The sequence below is a fragment of the Pterocles gutturalis genome, unplaced genomic scaffold (assembly GCF_000699245.1).
Source record: "Pterocles gutturalis isolate BGI_N339 unplaced genomic scaffold, ASM69924v1 scaffold47312, whole genome shotgun sequence".
NCBI classification, from domain to species: Eukaryota; Metazoa; Chordata; class Aves; order Pterocliformes; family Pteroclidae; genus Pterocles; species Pterocles gutturalis.
The window spans coordinates 1-20171 of NW_010111939.1; the positions used below are offsets into that span (position 1 = coordinate 1).

General features: G+C 37.2%; 1 protein-coding gene across 1 annotated transcript; it reads right to left on the bottom strand.

The window, feature by feature from the left end:
• Nucleotides 1-2743: 2743 nt before the first annotated feature.
• Nucleotides 2744-17085, bottom strand: KIF27 (kinesin family member 27; the record flags this gene model as incomplete). The annotated part of the gene is made up of 14 exons (XM_010073868.1): nucleotides 2744-3207; nucleotides 4824-4988; nucleotides 5448-5646; nucleotides 6469-6675; nucleotides 7673-7888; nucleotides 8523-8699; nucleotides 9762-9875; nucleotides 10191-10388; nucleotides 11261-11466; nucleotides 12517-12672; nucleotides 13201-13334; nucleotides 13712-13887; nucleotides 14433-14639; nucleotides 16942-17085. Coding segments are annotated over 14 exons (2763 nt in total), but the record flags the coding sequence as incomplete, so codon positions are not given.
• Nucleotides 17086-20171: the final 3086 nt, after the last annotated feature.

Consider the following 20171-nt stretch of genomic DNA (forward strand, 5'->3'; position numbering starts at 1 on the left):
CCGGGTGCCGGCCTTGATGGGGGCTCGCGGCCGGGAAGGAAGCCCCGGGAGCGCGGAGCTGCGGGTTGGGTTCGCTGCTGGGCCAAGGGGTTTAACCAGGGACAAGTTACACCGCTGCATTTGTAACCGCGGCACCCAGTCAGCCCGGCAAGCCCGCCCCCTCCCCCGCCTTGTCCTTTGTTCATTTGTATTGTTCTTTCAGCTAGTGCACTGTCTTGTGTGTTGTATGATTATAGATCATAAATAAACCAGCTTAATGAGGTTACCGTTTGCAGTATAACAATGTTACCTCTATTGTGTTTGGTGTTTGCTGTTAAGTAAAAAGTATATAATACTAGAAATACATAAAACGTGCATTTGTTGAAGTGTTGACCTGCAAACAGTTTTTCTGACAAAATATTTTCAGTTTATTTGGAAGCCCTACATAGAATGACCTGCTTGATCAGCATCCTGATCCTGAAAATCAGAACTGACAAGCTGTTTATTTGCTGTGCAATAAAAGTACATTGAGGGTGGAACCTTCAAATCAGTCGGATGGAAAATTGCTTTGCCAGGATAAAAGGTCCTTCCACCACACACACACACAGTTGGAGTTGCAGTAGCTTCAGTTAAATCTCACCTTCAAGGTAACTAAAAAATTAAACTTTGTTTTGGTATAAATGGGCTAAAACTGCCATTAACTTACTAAAGGTTGGAGTTGCTTCTCAAAGGTGGTGCAGTTAATGCTTATACAAATCAGAGAACTTCTGCAAACTACTTGCATGGCCAGTAATGTGCAGTACTAAGCAAAAAGTCAGTAATGGAAAGGGCAAGAGTCAGTTTTGGAGATGCAGCCATCACAGTATTCAGATAATCACAACAGAGAATCCAGATCATAAGTAAAGTTAGTTTATATTCACATTACTAGCTAGACAACAGAACAGATTATATGCATGACTTTTTTTTGCAGTTAGTGTTAACAGGACATAGCAGGAGAAACAACTGCTAATAAGTGAAACAAGGGCATGGTGGATCGTAGCAATTGGATAAACTCTTGTTTTTAATTAGCAGAAGTAAGCGTAGCTACATATTGTCTGAAAGAGATAAAAATATTTGTTAGCTCTCTAAGAAATGCTTTCAACAATTCCTTCACATAATGTGGATATGTAGTAAATAAGTACACATTCAAAACTGTATTTACTTGTTTCTGTTTATTGCTTTTTGACTAGAAACATTGACTGAATTATATATACACTAATAATAAACTTAACATTAGTTAAGGCTCAGTATTTCCATCACAGTAAAAACAATCAAGCCCCATCCAAAAACAATCAAGAAAGACCCCAGCCCTTTTCTCACAACTCAGCTGAACACTAGGTAATAAAGAGATATAATTGTGAAAGATAAACCACTTAACATGTCAAATTAATGTATCTATCTGATTAGAGTGAAATATTTTGCAGTCTACTTAGAAAAATTTAAAATGTGCCACAAGACAACAGGTTGATTTATCATGCTGTAGTAACACCTTCATAATCTGGACAGATTCGAACTGTGCTTGCAGCATGGAAAAATGCCGTTCTTTTATACCTATAGCCACACGTGCTATACACAGCATCTTGCCTAGACAATAGCAGAAAGCAAAAATTCCTAAGTACATCTAATAATCTAAGGCAATATTTTCAAACATGACTGGCTGAAGTCCATCACTAAAACAAAACTAACCTTACTTTCAGTACTGCCACTTTTCATGTAGGAGAGAGTTACAGTTAGAAGTGTTAATCTCATTTAAATGGGGACATTCTGGTCCCTGCCTTTCGAGTTTGTGCAGTTGTTAAGCATACGCTTCTTAGCGACAACTGTCCTCTTACAAGAAAGATTTGCTTTTCATCCTGAATGCATTACCAACAACAGTATAGCAGTAAACTCAAGGATATGTGTAGTCCTTGTTCTGAAGTAGATATGGAATCCAGATGAATAATTGTGAAAGGATGTGAGTGATTAGTACAAATAATATATTGGTCCATCTGGCTTACCTAGAGGATGCTGAGTTTGGTCCTCTGTTTTTTTCCATTGTACTAGTACAAAAATAAATATCACACTTTGAGTTGCCAAGTGGAATTTTTTAGAAGCCCAACAACCAAAAAAAGAAAGTCAATTGAGCAATTATCTTAATTTCATAAACAAAGAAGAAAAAAAGAAAAGCAGGTACTTTCATGTTGATTCTTGGGAACAATTTTATCTTTAGGTACTGATTTTGATATCAAACATGGCTTCTATACAATGTTTTTAGATAAAAAGTGTACAGAAGCAAGTCATTATCAATACCAGGTGACAGTCTGGCAACTAAATTTTCTATCTCTATATTAAAATAAATTAATTAGTTTGTTATTGTTTCTGACCCAAGAAAGTGAAGTACAGTATTGTTGTAGGAAACCTAAGTTAGACAGGTGCAGTGCACTTCACAGTGCAATTTTTGAGAAAATACTGCTTGAAGTTACTACAAAAAAACTAAACTGATATAAATAATCTCTTCAATGTTAAAAGGCCTTTGAAGTGAAGTTCTTGCGTACTGTGTTAATGAAAATCTATCTTGGATTCACTGAAACTATGTAAGCATAACACCTAATGACTTAATAATGAGCAATAAGAACGAAGGAACTTACTCATTTATCCATGGTTGATACTTAACAAGACCATGAACAAAGAAATCTAATCCAGTTGCTTCAGTAGCAACAGCTATTAGAAATGCAGTGAAGAGTATCTATGTCTCACTGACACTAGACTTTTTGTCCATTTCAATGGAATTTAGAGCAATAAAACTGACACCAGCTCCAACACTTGAGCGTCTCAAAGATAATTCAGAGGGAGGAATTTGACGTAGCTCTCGGCGAGGTAGTTTTACTGGAGTTACTTTTTGAAACTGTGTTACAGTTTCTCTTCTCTGGACAACAGAAGGCAGCTGAGGATGAGATTTTGAAGGCTGAGCTTCTTCTGTTCCCATTTTGTCATCACTAGTGCTTGACAAACATTCCTTGTTGCACCCAAATTCTGAACCATCTTCTCCAAACTTGTATGAATTCTGCTGTGTTCTTAAAATACTTGTTCTGTCTGTTTCTTTTATTTTCCCTGGCCTACTGTTGGTTTCAGGGTTAACTGTTGACTTGAATTCTTCAGAATTAACTTCTGCTTCATCTTGATTGGATGCCTTGTCACCAGCACTGTGATCTAAAATGAAATTTATGAGGAGATAGATAGGTAAAAGTTACAACTCTTCTGAGTGCCTGCCATCAAGAAATACGAGTTAGTCAATATGGTTTTACAGCATCACATTTGTAGTGTGAACATAGTAAAAAATTATCAGCACCTCACATTTTATCCTTTCTGTTAATAAGTTTGTCACATACAAAAACGTCAAGAGGTATTAGCTGTTACTTTCCTCCAACACGGTGCTGGTAATACAAGCCTCGCCATTCTAACTTGTAATCTAACCTAGTAAGCAGTCTTAAAACAACTGAACCATGACAGTCAAATATGAAATTATTCATATATTCAAAACCAGCCAGCAATTACACTAGGACAACACACAAAACACATTCTGTAAATTTGACTGTAATGTACACACAGAGCTTTTATTCTTTTTAAAGCTCAGCAACAAATTATGAAGTGTTGTTACATTGTATTGCAGCATGCCTCCAAAGGTATTAAAAAGAAAAATAACTAAACACAGAGTATTTCTTATAAAACTTAGGAATATATGTATTTGAAAAGCTGGAAATTCACAGGGATCTTCTCCCTTCTTGCTACCATCGGGCTAGGATGGGCATTTCCCCACACAGACACATGTCCAGAATTACATGCTGCTTTGCATACTAGACAGAGAATAGTCTTTCCCACACTCATTTATAATCCTCTAGAATGTTCATGTTCACAGGTTGACAGTGTACTTTATAGGAATGAATGTGTTGGCTCATCTTCTTGCCTAGAGGGCAAGGGCAAGGCCTTAATTCACTCTAGGAGCAGCAGGCACACGACCAGCATGTATGTGTTAGGAAGGCATGGCACTGCCCAAGTGGAAAGAAACAGAAGCATCTGGTGGGAGGAAAAATCAGTAATGCTGAGCTTTAAGAAGTAGCACACGGCCAAGAAGGCTGTATTGTGCTTGTCAGGTATTGGTGATGGCATCAAGAGTTGAGAGACAACCAAAATAGTGACAGAAATGGAATCTTCTTTTCTCCTCCACCTGAATAACTCTATTGTAGGTTTGGATTCTAGGACGTGGAACAATCGAAAACTTACAGCAGCAGTTGATTGTTGGTTTGGTGGTTTTTGTGTGGGTTTTTTTGTTTGTTTTGGTTTTGTTTCAAAGCACAGAATCCCATTAGAAATCTTTTTTTTTTTCTTCATACAAGTGTATAAATCCTTTCTTTTAGCCTTAGTAAGCAACTAACTAAAGTAAGTTAATAACTGAAAGTACAGACTTCTTCACTGACAATCTCCCAGTAAACAACGTTTACGAAATCAAGTGCTGGGAGCAGCCTATCTAAAAGCCTGGCATATGACAAAACAGTTACAACATCATTCAGACCCTTTCAGATAGTAAAATTCCTTTTTCTTAACCACAACAGTTTGAGCTTGTGGATGCTGAAATTACATTAAAATCCAGAGAAAACAGATGAATAATTTAAACCACTGGTATACTACTGCTACAGGTACAAACCAATGTTGTCCCTACTTTGAAACTGGGAGAGAGGTGTATGTCTATCGGATATACTTCTGTGTGTTCACCACCCTTCAAATGGTCTACTGACAAGTGCTTACATATTTTAAGACAATATACTTACATTTAGTGGATGCCAATAATTGACGGGATGACTCTCCAAAGAGGCCTTTCAGTTTCTTTTTCAGCTCTCTGCTGGTTTTCTTATAGAAAAATAAGTCTTTCTCCAGTTGCTGGACTTTTATTTCATACGCTTTCAAGGTTTCTGCAATACCTTCACTATCTTGTTCTAGGACAAGTAAAACTAGTTTAAGAACCAAGTATCTCTGTGCCAAAAATCAAGATGCCCAACTAGACAGAATATGTCTTGTATCTTGCTGACACTTTGCTTGCAGTGTGTAAATTTTAATTAGTAAAAAAGGCCAACCCCGCTAGTCAGTTTGAATGGAGTATTTAGAAGATCAAGATCACCAGGACCAGTATCTTTCAACTTCCCAACATCAGCAAATTCAATATGAAAATACAACAGTTCTGATACTGCTTTAAAAAATATTCAATTTTCTGTTCATACAGACACTATGTGTCTGTTCCTCAGCATCCTGCACAACATCAGAATTAGTGACAGCCAAAATACATCTCTGAACCTTATTCTTTTTTTTTTTTTTTTTTTCAGTTGGAATACAGTATTTCTCAGTAGTGGCTGAAGATAATACTTGCTGTACAATCCCCCCCCACAAGAAGCAAATACCTTTGAAATGATGCAGTATGAACTGCAGTTTCTTCTCATGTTCTTTTTGTTGTAGGGTTAGGTGCCTGTCACACTGCAACTTGACAAGTTCAAGTGCTGATTCTAATTCACGTATTATGTTTTCCTGGTCTATGACCTTCATTTTCTGTTCTTCAATCTCCAGTTGTAATTTACATTCAGACTCACGTAGGCCAACAATCTAAGAAATAAATAAACTTCTTTTGATTTATCAAACCGTTTTAGTAAAAGCTTTTACCCTTCTGCTTAACAGATTAAAGCATACAAAAGCAATCGTCTCTACAAGCCGTAAGCTTATCTTGGAAACAGACTTGCCTGCTGCTACAAACTCATATTTGAGAAATGAGCTCTGCACATTGATCACATGGACTAGTGGATTTTTCAAACCCTGTGCAAAATTTAAACTGAAAATAACAGTGTTTTCCTGATTTTGGAAAACTTCCAGCTTGCATCCCACAGACAACTTGTTCATAAAATCACTCAAGGTTCACCCAAGTTCACAAAGACAGATCATGTCCTAATGCATTTAATTTTTATGTTTGCAAATGTCAGTCTGATTCTTCAGTATGTGGCTGTACACACTGCACGCAGTGTATGCAAAAATAGTTTATACTGGATTTAGAATAAAAAATAGGAATACTATCCTGAGCTTTATGAAGCCTGCAGTGGGGAAGAATTTCAATATGACAGCACTATTTAAATACGTTGCTGTTCCAAATTTAGCAACACAGGGCACTGGAAAGGAGCAAGGAAATTTGCAGATTTGCAGCACCTTTGAAGCTAATGACCCCAAAACAAGATATACAAAGTTAATACACAAGTATCCTATTTAGGTTAATGTAAAAATTAAAACCATCTTACTTAATAGCAGATCTATGTAACCTTAAGAGATTTTCACCAAAAGCCAGTTACATTTATTTTTACTTCTTGACATTATTTCATTTAATTATCTAGAATAGTAACAGAAAGTAGGATAAAATATTATTCATTAGCCAAAACAAACCTTGTTGAAATATTTGAAGAGGATAGCTCTAAGCTCATCAGCAGACAGGGAAACTAGTTTTCCTATTACATTATTCTCACTCTGTGAAAGAATCTGTGAAGATGACCTAAGCAAGTGCTGGCGATTCTGAATATTTTCATTCTTGTAGTCAATAGCAGCCTCCAGCGCTTCAATTCCTTCTTCCAGCTGGAAAAGGACATGTTCTTCCTACAGGGAAACACAAGTGAGATCTTTAAAGTGTAGAATTAGTCTTTCTATACATAAGACATCTTTAACTTCATTCTCAAGAGAGAAGCTAAACTTAAGGGCAAGATGAACTAGTAGTAGTACAGAGAACGGAATAGGAAAAATAACAGGTAGAATACAAATATAGAACACATGTCTTTTTCTGCCATAGTACCCCTTCCATGATACAGGGGTCAATCAAAAGGTTCACCACAAAAACAGAAGTCATGTTTCCCTTTCTATCCTTCCCTCATTCTCCCTGCAGTTTGACTTCTGCTATTATTTTTTTGGTTGTGCTATTTCCTGTTGGATTAATGAATGAATCAGGTCAGCAAGGAGTTTGGTGACCATAACTTGTATACGGAAGTTGAAGAAATGCATGGCCTGAAGCACTGCAGAGAATTTTGAGGACTGAGGCAAGTAGGGTTCTTCCTGGCACATTATCACCTCAGCCACATGCCCATACTGCTTCTCAAGTCCTAAATACAATCTGTGCATTTTATGTTAATTTATTATATCTTCAGCATAATTATACTGATCAATTCAAGCATGGACCATCCAGGTAGTATGACTTATTTCTGCTGTAAAAATATGGAGGCCTGCAGATGAAGTTTTCTTTTTTACAAAATCCTATTAAAAAAATCAAGGGGCATAACTATGTGATTACATTGCCTTGATTTATGTCCTGATGTTAAAATAGCTGCCTATGAAAAACTGATGAATTTCTATTTTCCTTATTTCTGATTATATGATCCTTAGGCCAGTGGAATTTGTCAAGGCACTAGCTGAAACTTTGTTCCCTGGTATATAAGCAGTGCTATCGTAAGAGTATTTTAACATTGCTATTTACGAAAGTATCCAACCTCAGCTTCTAGGTTCTAGCTTATCTAATACTTGGAGACATTTTAGGTTGTGATTGGAACACTCTATTATACAACACTACCTAAAACCTATATTTATCTCAGAGGTCCTTACTTACTTCAGTTGACAACACTTTGCCATCTTTCAGTTTTTCATCCACACTATTTCTTCTTCTGAGCAGCTGATCCCTTTCCGTTTGAAGAACCTGAATTTTTTCCAAAATAGCTGTCTTATCTTCAGTGGTGCTGCCCTGCAGCTGCATACCTTTATCACACAGTTCCTGATCCAGCATACTTAAGCGAGTAGATAATTTCATACTATCTTTGTTTAAAGCCTAAAAAAACCACAGCAATCATAGATATAAAACTGAGATACTCCTTCCAATAAGAAAAATGTAGGTGAGACCACCATATTCTGCAGTGAAAGACTTGCCTGCTTCTTGCAATGAGACCCCATTTATTTTGAGTAAACAGCTACCATAAAGTTTACTCTTTATTCAAAAGATGAAAGAAAACAAAAACACTCAACGGGCAGTTTTCTACATACTAAAAATTAAAGAGGCTAGTCATTATGAGTGACAATGATACTTCAATTTCTATTCATTTTTGCTACTGAAAAATAAATAATGCAAAATGTTTCCCTGTCATGTCCTCTAGTTTGCAAAAGAACTGAGTCACTTTTAGATATCATATTATTTAATGCTATGCAATAACAGAACTCCACAGTTCAGATGTTTTTGGTTTGTTTTGTTGTTGGAATTTTGGGGAGAAAAAGCGAATACAAACTATTATTCTGTGTTATTCACATTTTAAATGTTGATTTGCTCAAGCCACACAATAACTTCATGCAGTGGTAGAGATACAGGTCACATGCCTTCAGCCTCTTCTGCTACCTATCTGCCTCCCCCCCACCCCTTCTTCCAGTCAGCACTATAACTGTGGTGTGATTCATGTTTTTTCTGAAATCACCTGGCTAGATCTCAGTTTCTTGATTTCCAGGTGGCTTTTCTCTTGCAATAATGCTTCTTTTTTGGCTACAATGGCTTCTCTTTTCTTCAAATCTTCTTCTAATTCTGCTAACTGTTGGTGCTGTTGAAGAATTCTTTCCATTTCTTCATCCAGCCATTTCTTTTGCTCTTCTAATTTCTAAAGTTTAAACAGAGATCCAGAGAGCATTAACCAGGACTTTTTTGGTCAGAATTTTATAATTATATTTTTCCTTTTTTATAATAACTGATAAAACTATAGAAGAAATTGACATTCCTAATGTTAACATTAATTCTGCAACAGAATGTTGACTCAGAACAATACAGAATTTGGACTGATTGAAAAAGATACTCGGCAATGGGACCTTGCTACATCTTGTATAAACAAATTCATATCAGATGCCCTTAATGAAATGTATTCTTTTTCTAGGAACAGATATATAAATAGATGTCTTCTATATAATCACAGCAACTAGTTTTGGAAGGTACCACAAGAATTCAGCTAGCCCATTTTCATTGTATTATAGTTGCCCAAGATCAGCTATTTGTGGAAAAACATTAAGTGACAAGAAATTATGATGTTGCAAGAAAGAAAGACAGTAAATGAGAGCTCTGATCCTGCTAGCACAGTCCATTATAAACTTATTCTGAGGCCACAGTTTATCAGTGTATATATTCCTAGTAAGGCTAAAGAGTTTTCAAATTTCCTTATTTAAGGTTTCAGATTTCTTTTCACCTTTATAAAAACTTTGGGTAACTCATGAAACTCTCATGTTCCAATGTCCACATCTCAAAATAATATAGGTGTCACTGCTGCATAGGACACCTGCTTTTCTAAACCTGTTAAGAACAACTAAAACCATAGACCTCTGTCATTTATGTCAGAGGAAAAAATAAAAAAACAAACCAACCATGGAACACTTGTAACAGAGCTCATCAGGATCACCCTCAAACCTAACAGACAACGAAACCTGTTGAATTCTCAGGTCTCTGAATCAGCACCTTTGACAAACCATAGAAAGAAAAGACATTGGACCCTCTCCTTCATTCAAAAAGAGTACAAGAGCTGCTAGACTGTACTCTCAGTTTTTGCTACAGCAAAAAAAAAGAAGAGAAAACTATGATGGAATACTCTTCTTCCAAACACTTTACAAAGATGACTAGGGATGAAGAAAGAATTTTTTTTTTCAGGACCCACACAGACTCAGAATAGATTAGCTACCTGTAGCTTCTGTGAAGTTTCCACTGAGTAATTATTCTTCTTTTTAAATGCAGCAATCTCTTTATCCTTAAGTTTAAGAATCTTCTGTTGTTGCTCCATCTTTAGTTGAAGTTCCTATGAACAAACAAAAAGCCCCATTCTTCCTGCCTCAGTCGGTCTCTTTTTAAAACGCATTTAATGTCAGAGTCCACACAAACATATAACCTGAAATACTGACTCTAAATTTACATGTAAAATTGCAATTCAGAGCAAGGAAAACTCAAGATTTCTGTCAAAATGTTTATAGACAACTTCTTCAGTGCATTTGTCAATAAAGTAATTACTTAAAAACTATGGAAAGCCTGGTAGTATACTTTACTGTCTTTGGGGAAGCAGAGGCAAAACTGGCTTATCTCATTCTTTGTCATGGAGAAACAGGAAGAATCCTACTTTAATTTGCTGCTGGTCCCACTGAATCTCTGCTTCTAGTTGCTTCTTTTTTTTACTCTCCTCACACAGTCGCTTCTGCAGCTGGGTCTGCTGATGCTTCATCTGAGCCACACTCTGCTCAAGTTCTGTTGCTTGTCTCTCACTTTGGTTAGATAATGAAGCCAGATTCTTAGTCTCTTGCTGCTTCTTCTGTAAGGCCTGAATGTTCATGGCAAATTTCAGCTTAATAGCACGAAACATAAGAACTAAAATATGACTCAACATCATTCTTTATTTAATTGAATTCTTGGAGTGAGCAAGACTTACTAGCTTATTCCCAAACAATCATTTGTTATTTCTGTGGTTTCTGATCTATCTGGTAAAGTTGGCACAGGCAGAATTAATCTCAAGTAACATCAAAAAGTAAAGATACAGTTCATGCCTGGCAATACAATGCAAGTAGTAAAATCTAAATGAAATCACAGCTCTGGAAAATGTCCAGACACATAATGGTACCACAATGCTGGTCCTGAGCTCAAGGCAGTAAGCCAGTTACCTCCTTCTGTATGGTGCCTATCTGACCCACCATTCTAGGACCAAGAGGCACAGAGCACCGAAGCTGGCCCTACACAGAATTTAAACTGAGGTGTAGCAGAACTTAAAAGTAGAAGGTCAGTGACAAACAAATATGACTGTATTGGACCTGGTCTTGCAAACCATCACAGTGATTTGCTTAGACCTGGAATTTGTATAGTGTTTTCCTAAAACATCAATTTTATTTATGGCAGGTGATAAATTTGTAATAGTCTCCTTGTGTAGGTTCTTTTATGGTACTACATACAATAGCGTATGAGCATCTCATATCACCCACTTTCTTAGTTTCTTATGTACCAAGAAAATACTGTATGTATCTAACCACATATATGTTAAATAGCATTCTGAGTATAAAAGTATTAAGTTTCTCTCTAGCTACTTCAATCCAACCAGCTTCCAATATGTAAAACTGGTTGAGTTTCACAAGCAGAGTGTTAAAGTTCAAAGGTAATAGTGAGACAGAGATTTGCAAATCTTAATGGTCAAATCAGAAATACCTGCACTTTCAATTTAGCTGCATCCATCTTCTTCTGGAACTCTTTTTGTAACTTGGCTTTCTCAGGAATGTCTCTCAGCTCCTTATTCTCCAGCTCCTGAAGCCGCTTTTGTGTTTCAGCCAGTTCCATTTTGGCCTGCTCAGATTCTTGCTCCAGTTTAGTTATTTTCAAAGAATATTGCCTGCTTACAGACTGAGCATCCTTACCTTAAAGACATCATATCCAAATAGTTTAAAAACAGCAGGATAGTCATTTGAAATGTAATACTTAATTCTGTAGTTGAATCATTACTTACTTCTGGCTAAACTAATAATTTCTGAGACATTTTCCAATCCTAAAGGAACATACAGTTATTTTCTAATTCAGAAATAAAAGGAGTCTTAAATCTCAATTTTTCATGAGCCACCTGATGTCACCAAATAAAGTGCCATCTGAGTGTCAAATAAAGTACACTGCTTCTGCCTATTGTAGTTTTTGCCAAAATAGCTCTCCTGCACTTCATAAGTTTTGCTTTTTCTAGAAGAATATGCCATTTATTTATTACTCAACTTTCAGCTTAATAATCAGTAAACAACTTTGTATTGTGTTTCTATTCGCTGACTTGCCCTGTTTGGTCAATCTTTCCCAAAGTAGTATTTTTGGGGGCACAGAATCTTTCTCAGTGCCAAAAGACAACATCAAGAGAAAGTATGCATAGGAAAAGAGTGTAATTGAAGGGGTTGAGCAAAGAGATCCTTACTGTCATCATAAGACTATTTCTGGCAGGCATATATATACCAGGTCAGATGTGCAGGGAATGTAGGCTAACAGGGACACTGACCTTTTCCCTCATCCACTTCTGACTCCTGCTTCTCTACTGCAGTGCTGGGAATGCTTACGTTCCCAGTACACTGATGTATCTTCCCTCCTGTCCCAGACACCGTGTGACAAATACATGTCCACAAAGAGATCAGTAGCACTGCACATACATGAAAAATTACACTATCGATGGATAAACGCAATAATCAGCAAAGCACAAAAAAAATTTAAGAAATACATCTGCGTATCATAGCAGAGTAGGCTGTAATCAAGATTTACAGCCTTCAGTGCAATCATAGCAAGTAATTAATGGAAGTTATGAATCTTTAAGTTACTGAAAGTATTCTTGCATAAAATAATTACATAAAAACTAACACACGCAGGACTTCAGAAGTTTTGTGCCTTTTATTCTGTTTCTGAACCTCTTCATTCTAATTTTCCCTACAGTAGCCAGTTACCTGTTCTTACTAATTCCTTAATAAGTTCCTCCTTCATTTTGATATTAAATGCAAGTTCTCGCATTTTTTGCTCAGCCTCAGTGAGTCTCAATTCTGAATTCTTTAACTTCTGCATGTTAAAAACATGACTTTTCTGGAGGCTATCCATTTCTTCACCTTGAAAGAAAACAAAGCAATATGGAGATAAAAAAATCTGGAATACACTCTGTATCCAAAAGATAGTGCTCTGGAACATTATGTGTGAGGAGTTCTTCCATATGAAGTAAAAGAATCAAAAGGAAAGAATAGCACAGAGTCTTTTCCCTGACATGTGTCCTACAGGAAAAGAAAGAATGATACGCACTACCATTTCAATACTCAAAGTGGAAGGAAAAATATTCCCGAAACCATTTCAGTACATCTCTGATAAGATACTAGCACGTTTTCTTTCATTGAAGCAGTACTACAGATTTATATCTAAACAGCCTTTTGACGTGTGAAAAGCACTTACTAATTAGTAAGTATTACTTAAAGTCACTGACATCAGTTTCAGAAAAGGGAAGAAGAAGAGAATCTTGAAAGCCTACATTGAAGTCTAACAAAAAAATAATTGTATCAAATACACATATTTTGCTGGGAAAAATAATTACATGTGCTAAAGAAATTCTTGCATAATAAAATTTGCTCTCATGACTTCCATTTTACCTGTGGCTGTGTCAGTCTGTAGCACAGGTTTGTTAGATAAACCAGAGCTGTCTACTTGATACTTCATGTCACTTAGATCAGGAAGAAGGCACAGAGAAGCCTGTTTTCGTGTTCGAGTTCGGTTTATGTAATCCCTAAGGAAGAATGAAAAACATGCTACATTCCAAACACACAAGGATTTTTTTTCTTTAAGCTTCATTCAAAGTATGTGATCTTAGCAGAGAAGAATCCCAAACTCACATAAGCATTTGTACCTTATTTTGCATCTGCTCCCCACCTCCCATCGCCTGATCTTCATGATAGATTCTGTCCCCAAAACAAGGATTATGCAATCTTTATTAAATAAAAAACCCATGTTTATTAATCTTATTTTGTAATATGTCCAGTTGGTCCCATAAGTTTACCATAAGTAATATCACAAATGGTCGCATATTATGGCAGGATTAGCAGTAATAATACCTTTGCCATACATTTGTCTGTAGCAAAAAATAAAGAATAACAAAACAATTACTTAAATGATGTTTTCTTTTTGCTGCCCGTATTTTCTTCCTCTTCATCGCTCTGATCAGAGAGGTGGCAGTGAAGGACTTTATCCTGATCTTCTATGTTACTCAGTATCACCTGGCTGCGAGCACGGAATTCTGCCATTACCCGGGCCAGCGAGAAGGCTGGGGGGCTGGTATGCACCTGTCAAAAAGCACACCAAAAAAAAGTGATGGGTAAAACCACTTGCAACAATTTAGCAATTCTTTACTGGTATTTTTAAAATATTTCAATTTAAAAGTCTGTCATCACCTGAGTTTGTAAGCAAAATTACAGAGGTTTTCTATAGTAACTCTGAATATCTTCGTAACAAAAGGTTTTGCAAGAGCTTAGAACACTTATTCCAAATGTGACTCGTTATCCAACATATTCAGTATATATTGGTAAGAATACTAATTCATTTTTGACAATAATATTTTTGAATATTTGAACCCTCAAAAAACCCAGGAAAACACCAGAAAAGACTACAGCTCTAGCAATTGTAACTGACAATTTTAAGCCTGAACATTTTGGACAATTGTGACATAGCATATGTTGCAAGACGTTAAAAAGTCATTTTTCAGAGTCTTCAATGGGAAGCTAAACAGCATCTGAGAAAGCCACCATAATTTGTCATGTCAAGTCTAATAACTGAAATACAATCATTACAAAGTAAAGGGGAAAAAATGTAACATTTGGGTAGACCTTACCTTTCGGGTCTCTGTTACTGAAGGTGGGTGAAGGAAGTGTAGCAGACTCTTTGTGGGTAGGACACTGCATGGCCTTCTTGCAGATGCCACAACATCTGGCCCACCTCCACAAGCACTTGAGAAGTCCAAAGTTTTCACATCCATAAACTTCTCTAATTTTTCTTTTAGCTGATCAATAAGCATTTGCTGTTCCACCATTTTTGCATTCTCATGGGAAAATAAACCACAAAACAAAACTGTTGCTGACAATGAGCTCTGTATCATATTCACCATTTCTAAATTCCTTACAAAAGTCATGAATCTTGTAAATCACTCACTGGCCCTAAATTCTTCTGCAGCACACAGGCAAATTCTGCAACAAACTGAAAATTCTATGACATAGCATCAATCTAGCACACATACCTCAACTCCAATAAATTTTAGACACATTTTTGTCAAGAAAGACCTATCTCAAGTAAGTTACATTGGCTTATCTAGGCATTTAATGAGAAATAGATGACATGTATGAAGCCCATGCTTCCTTTATATGTGTGTTTGTGGAGAAACAAAATCAGAATTCAACAAAAATATTCAAATGAAACACATGGTCTGAGTCTAATTAATTTAACATGTATACAGGCTTCCTTCTCCTCTTTGAGCAGTTCCACTTTAAAGATTATTTGTATTAATAAACATAAACATGTACATGATCCCAGGATCCCTTGTACAGGCTACTTCTTTTTCTTCTACCCAGCCTCAACTTTGTTGGTAATGCTAGTTTGGCGAACTTACCCATATGCCTGTCCTACAGCAGTCTCTGTACATTGTTCAAAACTACTTATCTTATCTAAACTGATTCATCCATAAAGCTAAGATTATTTTCAACTCCCTTTATTTCTTTCAATTCTTTTCAATGTAACCTTAATATCTGGCCTAGTAACTACTTGAAAGTTGAAAAACAGCTAGTGATAGTCAACTGAAAGTATTCAGTGAAAGATATTTTGCATTCTTCTGCTTTGAATAATACATTTTTGTTCATTCTTTATAACTTGTTTTCTTAGACTGCAAGTTCCTTCCAAACACACATAGACAATGCCTGCAAATTGACAGTTTGTTGGAAGACAATGAATAATATTCCTGTGTCATAAGAAATAGAATATATATATGAATATTATATTTGTTATTACCTTGGGAGCAGCAAAGACCAACCAATCCACCCTGAAACTATTATTTAATCCTTTTAAGATCCCTGATAGCTTTGTACATACAACCCCACAGTACAATACCTGTTACATAAATACATGTGGATAAATATTTAACATACATCTAGTACCTGCTACTTTTAAAGTTCTTATTCAATCATGTATCACTCAATTACATATTCCTGTGAATACAACTTAAAATATTTGACAGAAGCACTTGCTTTTCATTATTCTACCTATTTTTAAGTAAATGTGGCATTTTAGTGGATTAAATACCAAAATGGTGCCTGAGAGCTCTCAAGCTTCTCCTCTGTCTCTGATACTGAAACAATCACAATCTTTCACCTACAGTGTGACTGCTTGTGTTCATTATCTCTACCTTGTATCCTCCAGAATTTATAAAATAATTATCTCAGTGTAATAGTTGACACTATGTTTTACAGGTTAAAAAAAAAAAAATCAATCTAGCCAGATGTGTAAAGAACGTGACAGAGGGAAGAAAAAGATTATGACTAGTATACTTACCTTTCATTCACTAACAACTCTTCACAAGCCATCAGCAAAGAAGAGGAAAAAGGAGAAAAAGTAGAATAAGGAGGAGAGTACTATCTAGCTGTGCTTATGCTTTTATCTCTTAAAAAGTTAGATAAGAATTTATCTAGCATCCATGTAACAGGCAACACTGGGAGAATATTAACTATTCTATTTACTGTCCCCTAGATCTTGAATTTTTTTACACTAAGAACCCATCATAACTTCATTAGGAAGCATAAGATCTAGAGAAGGAAGGAGGCAAGCAGTGTTTCCGCTGTGTCACTCAGTTTTCTCTAATATGAAATGCTCAGAAAATTAAGATGAAATTCTGTCTTATAAAGTCAAAAGGGAACAATACTCTAATTCTTAATAAAGCTATAACAAAATAAATTCCTATACAAACTTTCAATTAAAGCATTCTATAATGTCTTTTTGGTCTTTTTAGATTCTAAAGCATCCTGAAACTACTTAGCAATAATACACATCTGGGGAGAGGGGAGTGTGTCATGTTGTAGAAGCACGGAGAGGGTGAATGATTCACCTCATGTTATATAGGAAGGCTGTGGCACAGCTAGTCTGATATACAAATTTCAGGAATCACACTATTGTGCTTCACCCACTAGATGAACTCATTAAGTGATACAGCTCTAATTCAGACAAAATGCCCATAACATTGACAAGCAGTTATGTCCAAAAAACATCCTGAGAGATCTGTCTTGAAACAACGAACGCATTCATACAGTGGAAGGATGGTTCAATACAGATAAATGAAATGTGTACCAGAGGAAAAATACCTGTAATCTATGTGTTTCTTGAGCCTCCTTTAATGATTCCAGTTGTTCTTCATTTTCCTGTAGTAATGTCTTTATCTGATTCTGCAGTACCTGCAGTTCATGATCCTTCTGGCTAAATACTTCTTCATCCATTACTAGAGCCTGCTACATAATAGAAGAAAAGTTCAGCTGGGGAAAAGGGGACATTATTATTCTTACAGTTGGAAAATGCAAAAAAAAAACCATACCCCAAAACCTCATTTGCTATTAAAAGATGTGACCAGAACTGCCAAGTTTTGACATAGGTATGGCAAATTGTCTAAGTGGTTATCTGTGGTTTCTACCAGTTATTTCTTCACTTCTGCTTCATCTATCGACTTTCTTCTGACAAGTTTCTTTCTTCCAAAGGGAATAACATACTTATCACCAAAGGTACTTTATTGAAGTTGATATCTAAATCCAGTTATCACCAATAGAGTGCTGTGAGATGTAGCTACAAGATCTCAGCATCAGCCATAAGATTAATACACTTATCAAACGAAAAAATAAGGACAGATGTCCTCATTCTGCAATTTGGATAACATCCTAAAGATTAAAGAAACCATAAGAACACTTCTTCATATGTTCTTGTGGATAAATAATACAATATTGATTGGAGACTTCTAAATGTTGTTACTCTTCCAGAAAGCCTGTTTAAGACAAACAAGTCTTATTGTTCTAAAACTGGATACTTCTGTACAACTAGCTTACCTACATCTTTCTTCCAAGAAAATAGAAGTCTTAATAGCTTTTAAGAATGCACTCAAGAACCTGATGTCTCTTTATAGAACAGAACTTTTTCCAGTGCAAATGTTTCTACTAAACACAGTTTACAAGTATATCCTGTCCCCAACTAATGCTGTATAATTATGCAGAGTTGAGCCAAGTACAGAAAAAAATAATTTTGCACAGATGTTAGCATGGTGACAGAGCGAGCAGGATGAATATATTTACTCAGTTGTATTGGGTATAGGTGTCAAGGGTTTGGTGAGGGTTAATGCAGTGGTGGTGTCTGGGAGAAGAGACCAAGGTGTCCCCATGCTGGACACAGCCAGTTCCAGGCAACTCCAGCAGACCCACCGCAGAGTACAACTCAGCCCCTCAGCCACGATGGTGGGGCCTCTGTGATAATATATTTAAGAAAGGGCACAAAATACCAGACAGGCAGAAGAGGAGGGAATCAAAAGAGTGAGAAAGAGCATAGGAGGAGAAGGAGGAGGTGCTCCATGGTGGAGCAGCAGACACCCACACTGCACCCTAGGGATGACCTGCGCTGGAGCAGATTAATATTCCTGAAAGAACTGCTGCCCATGCAGAGCCCATGCCGAATCAGAGGAAAGGTGTGAGGAGGAAAGAGCAGCAGAGAGCAACTGCTACGTACTGACCATAAACCACTCTGCTATGTCCCTGCACCACTCAGCAGTGAGGGAGATTAGTATGGCATGAAGATAAGCCAAAACCAGCACACAAATGTACAGTTATTTTAAGTTACAAAATTAATTTTCATTTGAGGCTCTGTTTATTGTACACTAAGCTGCATTATTTTGGATGTTTTGTCATCCACAGTCAGCATTTTAACTCAGTACATCCAAAATATGCACTTCATAGATGTATATGGCAACGTTACCCCCAAAAATTATTTATTTGATCATATGTCAGTTCTGTGAGGAGACATTATCATGTTTGAGAATGCTGAGAACTCTTCTCCCCATAGGTTATTGTCTAGCACTATTATCTGCTGTCTGAGAGAGAGTTAATCAGAGCTACCAGCATGACAGGATCCTCATGGGATATCTGCATGCTAACAATCCCATACCTTGTTTTGAAGTTCTGACCTCAGCTACAAAACTGCAAAGCAGTATCATGCCACCAAAAAGCACAAAGTTGATATATAACACAAAACCAAGTGGTAGAAATGTGATTAGACACAAAAATCTGTAAATAGTTCAGAAACTCAGTTAGCTAAAGGCATGGTAATGAAAAGGAAATGCAGGAGTTCTTGGTGAGAACATTGCTGAAGAAATACAGGTTAGGAAGTTACTTAATGATAATGGATGAGATATTTGCAACTTCATAGTATTAGATAGATTAATTCACCACACATACAGTATTAGATAACATATAAGTTGCAAAACGTAGCCCATCTGTAAATACACTATCTGTGAAAATACATGCATTGTAGTTGAATCTGTCACACTTCTGACATACTAATTTATATGCAGGATTCAAAAACATTTCTGAATTTACAGGACAACTGAAAGTAGCTGTTGTGGGTTAATCCCAGTAGGCAGCTAAGCACACACAGCCACTTGCTCACTTTCCCCACCAACCCCAGTGGGACGGGGGGAAGAGGAAAGGAAGAATAAAAGCAAGAAAACTTGTGGGTCAAGATCGAAAGAAACAGTTCAGTTCAGTAGGTGAACATAAAGTGGAGGAAGAGAGAAAGACACGTAATACAAAGACAATTAATGCAAAACCAATCACTCACTGCCTCCCACAGGTAGATGATGCACAGCCAGCTCCTGAGCAAAGACTGCTAACATAACTAAGCCCTTCTTCTCTCCCTTTTTCCAAAAAAAAACAGCATGAAATCCCTCTTTGGATGGCTCGGGTTTTTTGCCTGGTTGTGCCTACCCCACCCTGGGGTGCACCTCCCAATCTATTCACTGAGGTGGCAGGGGGAGAAGCAGTGACAGCCTTGGTACTGTGCAAACACTGTTCACAAAGACCTAAAACACTGGTGTGTTATCAGCGTTGTGTTGGTCACAAATCTAAACCACAGCACCCTATGAGCTGCTATGAAGATGTTGTGGTTCTGTGTGGAGGGTTTTGTCTGGTAGCAGGGAGGGGCCACAGTGATGGCTCCTGTCAGTAGCTGCTAAAGGTTTCCCTGGACTCCAGCTCTGCTGGCAGCAAGGGAGGGGCTGCAGTGGTGGGCCCCGTGACTGCTAAGGGTTCCCCCCCACCCTCTGGCTCCAAGGTTTGGTAGCCGGGAGCAGGGTGGGGTGGGGAGTGGGGGAAGGAGTACCACCGATCTAGCCCCTGTGAGAAACTGCTGGAAGTTTCCCCAGCTTCAGGCTGGACCCACCCCAGGCCAGGGCTGAGCCAGTCAGTGCCTCTGTGAATGACATATTGAAGAGGGGGCACAGGAGACAGGGGTGGGCACTGGCCCCGGGCAGGGTCTGGCTCAGGCAGGCCGGTCCAGCCATCCA